This window comes from Cheilinus undulatus, linkage group 12 (genome assembly GCF_018320785.1).
Source record: "Cheilinus undulatus linkage group 12, ASM1832078v1, whole genome shotgun sequence".
Lineage (NCBI taxonomy): Eukaryota > Metazoa > Chordata > Actinopteri > Labriformes > Labridae > Cheilinus > Cheilinus undulatus.
The window spans coordinates 40,001,935-40,006,651 of NC_054876.1; the positions used below are offsets into that span (position 1 = coordinate 40,001,935).

The following is a 4,717-nucleotide window of genomic DNA, read 5'->3' on the forward strand; positions in this document are numbered from 1 at the left end:
CAGATCCTTTACTCCTACGCCATAAACATCTTAAACACGTTGGTTCATAGTAAGCCATGGTTTTTGTTTCATGGATGTTTTTTTTTCTTAATGAGGGAGAAAACTAAAGTGCTCTTCATGGATTGTGTTATTACAGTGATCCCAGAATGTTCTTCAAGTATTAAGACTTGTTTATGTTACCTGAGGCGATTTCCTTCATGTTGTTGTCTAATTCTTGGACAGTAGAAGGCAGAGGAATATTACCATTATCCTGTCTGAGATGTAACAGATGACGTTCATACATTTTAATCTCTGAATGGCTCTAATAATCAGGATTAGCGTCTTCTTACTTTGGAAAATGCTGGTTTGACAGAAGGCACTGGAAGTCACACTCAGAATTCACGCAAAATACCTTAGGAGGTAGGGATAGATACACAAGTCTGCAACAAAAAAGTACTGAAAATCTAGAAAGAAATTAAGCGTGTCAGTAGATTTCCCCTCCAAATGGACCCATGAATTCACAAAAAGAGTGAGTATTAGTAATAATTGAAGAAGCTTTAACGATAGCAGTTCAAACAAACCTTGTACTTTTTAATTTAGGACTTAATAAATCAATATTTAGGTGAAGAAATGGAGCAGATTTGAAGCTCTCCCACAGGTCAGTTGTATTCATGTGATAGAGCAGCATCAGAAAATGTTGGTAAATAAGAAAATTTGAGTTTAGTGTTACTTCAGAGTGTCACAGCTGCTGCCTGCTATCACCCGTCCTGTCTAAAAGCAGGTATCTGCAGAGTCTGTAATCCGTTAAGAGGATCAGGTCTGAGGTCCAGAGCGAAGGGATAAAGGATGCACTAACTGTCTATAGTAGCCAGCACATGGCATTTCTGTCATCTTGACAGACTGGACATGTGTCATTTAGAAACGTGCTGAGCCTCAGGCAATTTGGTGGAGTTTCATGTCTTATGTGGAGCATAAACAGTGATGGAGGACGAGTCTGGGAGCCAATGCTGGAGTCATTTTCAACACATTTCCTGATTCTGAGGACGACTGAGGGGAGGAGGAGTTAAGGTAGGTCTTTGGTAATGCCACAATAAAAGTCACTAGGTCAAAACTGGGCCAACTTGGGCTCTAATGTAACACTGGGTCAGCTTAAACTCAGTTGTTTACCTGAAATAAATAGGACCTGATATTAAATTCACTGACTTGGAGTCTATATTATTTTAGATTGTCATTATCAGCATTTCTGGGCAGAATATAAGTTCTAAATAAAGAGCTTCAAATGTACTTTAGGGTGATAAAAGAAGCAATGAGGACTTATTTAAGCCTTTTCTCATGTGAAGTATGTAGGAGCAGCTATAATATAACTATGCATGAAAAACAGTACCAGCCTTGGGACATTACATCCTGCCAGTTTTGGGTAAAATCAGTTCAGTCTACCGACAGGATCAGTTCAGACATTTATCTAGGTAATATCAAAAAGTTGCCTGTCCTTGTAAGTCCTCTAAAAAAACAGTGACCTTCATATGAAAGCTGTGATTGTTGATTTATGCTTATGGGTCACAGTGAGGAAAAAGTCAAATATATAAAGATAAAATTTTTGTCCCACAGGAGCAGCCATGCCAGTCCTGGAGGTGATCTGCAGCCTGATTGGCTGGTTGTCTCTCTACTTGTTTTTTTGTTGGAAGTTTCCTCACAGGGGGCGTGAGTGGAACTGCCGGCTCGTCACTCTGTCCCACGGGGTCGTCATTGTGCTGCTGACAGCGTACGTCATCTTCATAGATGGGCCCTGGCCCCTCACACATGCAGGTCAGTGGACAGTTATGACTAACAAATGGAAGTATGAAAAAGCACTATTGAAAATGTCTTATATTTTTCACAAGCAATTTTGACATGCATTGTTGGGGTGAGAACCACTGATTTAGAGGACACCAAAGAAGGCGCTGGGTCAAAATTAGTCTTTTTTATAAGAAATCAAAGAAAGGACTGTCAAATTTGACAACTTATAGTACTGGAGACAGAAAAGAGGATAGAGTCAGAAACTGGAGAGAGAGAGCAAGAGATACAGTGGGGAATAACGTGGGAAAGGAGCCACAAGCTAGATCTGAACCCTACCACCTACGTTAAACCTTACATGAAATGTGGGGACAAAAACACCCAGCTTCCATCATCCTTTCTTTTTATTTTTCAGTATGTCAGCGTACATACTGTATTGTATTGTATCATATTGCAGAGGCAGACTAATATATGAGGTCGCCAGGGATATCCCTGGTGGACTGAGTAAGGAGAAAAAAAGAAACCCTTACCCTTGCCGTGATCGTGGGGCAGGCTGTTTCTGATAAAGTTGCATGGAGGACAGAGAAAGGTAGGCTAACTGTGTGCAAACCAAGGGAAACCACACAACTGTTCCTCTCCTTTCCTTACACTGCTCTCTTTCTCTTTTGCAAGCCTCAAGTACTCAGCACGGATAAGTGTGTGGGTTTACCTGCCTTTGCACAATTTTTACAACAAAACATCATGACACACCTGCAACACCAAGCGGCATCCGATATTGCAGCATATTAGTTAAACAGTTAGGTGACCTATGAAAAAACACTTAGACTGGATAGCCTGGTTCAAACATGAAAGGGTCTGAGGCCTTAGTCATGGCTAAGTCTGTTACACCATGAAATCATGGCAATCACATGATCAGCACCATGTATAGCACTACATGTCAGTCAGCTGTGACACCTCAGATGGGATTACACTCTCTTAAATAATCATCAACGATTATTCAGTGAAAATGCCAAATATACATCTGAGGCTGGAAAACAATATACAAGGATATGATATGATTATGAGTTACTGCATATAAACCTACACACACCCAATCTATGTGCATTAAGAAAAAAACAGGTTGAAAAGAGCAAGTTTCTAGGTCTATTTCATCATGATGCACTACAGTGATTTACGATATATATATATATATATATATATATATGATATAATACTATACTGTACCATAAGATGCAATGCCATACGATACTATACTATACGTTATGATACGATACAGCGCTGTGCTCCACCACACAACATGACACGATACAATAAGATATGATAAGATGTTATATGATACCACAGGATACCAAACCACACCAGATGATACGATATACGAGGATACAATACAATATGATGTGATGTAATGCAAGAAGATACAATGCGATGCAATGCGATACCATATGGTTCGATACGACACGGTGCCACACAACATGATCCAGCACGGTACAGTAATATACCATACCATATGGTATGGTATGGTACTAATTCATACTCTAGTGATTGAGGATAAAGATGTTAACAATTCAGGTTGAAACTGTTTTTTGAAGGCGTCTCATTAACATCCTTTTCACAAAGGTTGTTAATGGGACTTCTGAGGCTTTTGTAGCCACCTTATGGGGACAACCGAGGAAAAGTAGTTTGGGTCTTGTGCATTGTGATCAATTTTCAACCAAGGAGGTTGAAGCTTGAGTAAACACATACTTCCCCTAATAATTAAAGTTTTAACATGACAAAGAATGAAATGACTTACTTGCCAATTCATATTACTTCACTCTAAAGAATAATAACAGTTTTTATTGTTTTTGTAGTAATAACTGAACTATAGCAGGACCATCCTTCCTAAATTAAGTTGTTTACATTGGGAGGATATTAAGAACACAAACAGAATTTGTTTTATGGCACAAAAGCCTGCAGTAACACCCTGTACTGACCCTCATGCCCAGCTTCTTTCCTTTCTATCTTCCAGGCACAGAAAACACTGATCTGCAGATCCTCTCCCTGGCCGTCTGCCTCGGCTACTTCTTCTTTGACATGGGCTGGTGTATTTGCAACCGAACCGAGGGCCCCGTCATGCTGGCTCATCATGCTGCGAGCATTGTCGGCATCATGCTGACTCTGCTCATGGGGGTGTCCGGCTGTGAAACCTGTGGAGTCATCTTTGGCAGCGAGATCACCAACCCCCTGCTGCAGACCCGCTGGTTCATCCGACAGGTTGGCCTGTATGAGGGACTGCTGGGGGACGCTGTGGACCTACTTTTTATCTTTTTGTTTGCCACTGTGAGGGTGGGGGTAGGTACGGTGATGTTTTATTGTGAGCTCACCTCTCCAAGGACACACCTGGTAATGAAGCTGGGTGGAGTGGTGATGTATGGACTGGCCTGGGTGTTCATGGTGGATATCGCCAAATTTGGCTACAAGAAAAGTAAGGCCAAGTATAAAAGGTGGAGAGAGAACCACAGGCTGGAAGAGACAAATTCGCCAAAAGTGGATGAAGTTTCAGACAAAAACAACTGAAGGAAATCAGACCAAAGATTGCTGAACTTTTACTCATGAAGATTAAGCTGATGTGCTGCCTCTTTCATTTTATACATTTCACTTTAAAGATTATTATCACGACCCAAATCAAATTAAATACCTGTTCTGTCAAATCTCCCTTACTTTGGTTTACTCTGTGGTAGAACAGAAACAGGACATTGTATTTTGGTGGCATGGAGTCTTATTGATACATCCAAATGTTTAGTGTTCCTAAGGTTTGGTTTTGGCAAAAAAAAAAAAAAAAAAAAGTTCTGCAACAACCAAAGAAATTGTATTTTATTTTCTAATCTTAAGTCTTTAAATCTATAAAGTTTTTCTATACTAACTCAGGAGATATGCAGATTCAGAGATCCCAGACTCTGCAACAAAAATAAGCTATTTGTAAGTT

General features: G+C 40.1%; 1 protein-coding gene across 1 annotated transcript; it reads left to right on the top strand.

The window, feature by feature from the left end:
* The first annotated feature begins 1,595 nt into the window (after positions 1–1,595).
* tlcd5b (TLC domain containing 5b) lies at positions 1,596–4,308 on the top strand. Its single transcript, XM_041802155.1, has 2 exons — positions 1,596–1,785; positions 3,761–4,308. Exons 1-2 carry the CDS (start codon positions 1,596–1,598, stop codon positions 4,306–4,308), a joined length of 738 nt encoding a protein of 245 aa, XP_041658089.1.
* Positions 4,309–4,717: the final 409 nt, after the last annotated feature.

Bases quoted from the DNA above. Each gene is read 5' to 3' on its own strand.
- tlcd5b (XM_041802155.1), top strand. From the start codon at position 1,596: ATGCCAGTCCTGGAGGTGATCTGCAGCCTGATTGGCTGGTTGTCTCTC. The intron at 1,786-3,760 runs GTCAGTGGACAG...TCTATCTTCCAG, and splicing joins CTGGCCCCTCACACATGCAG to GCACAGAAAACACTGATCTG.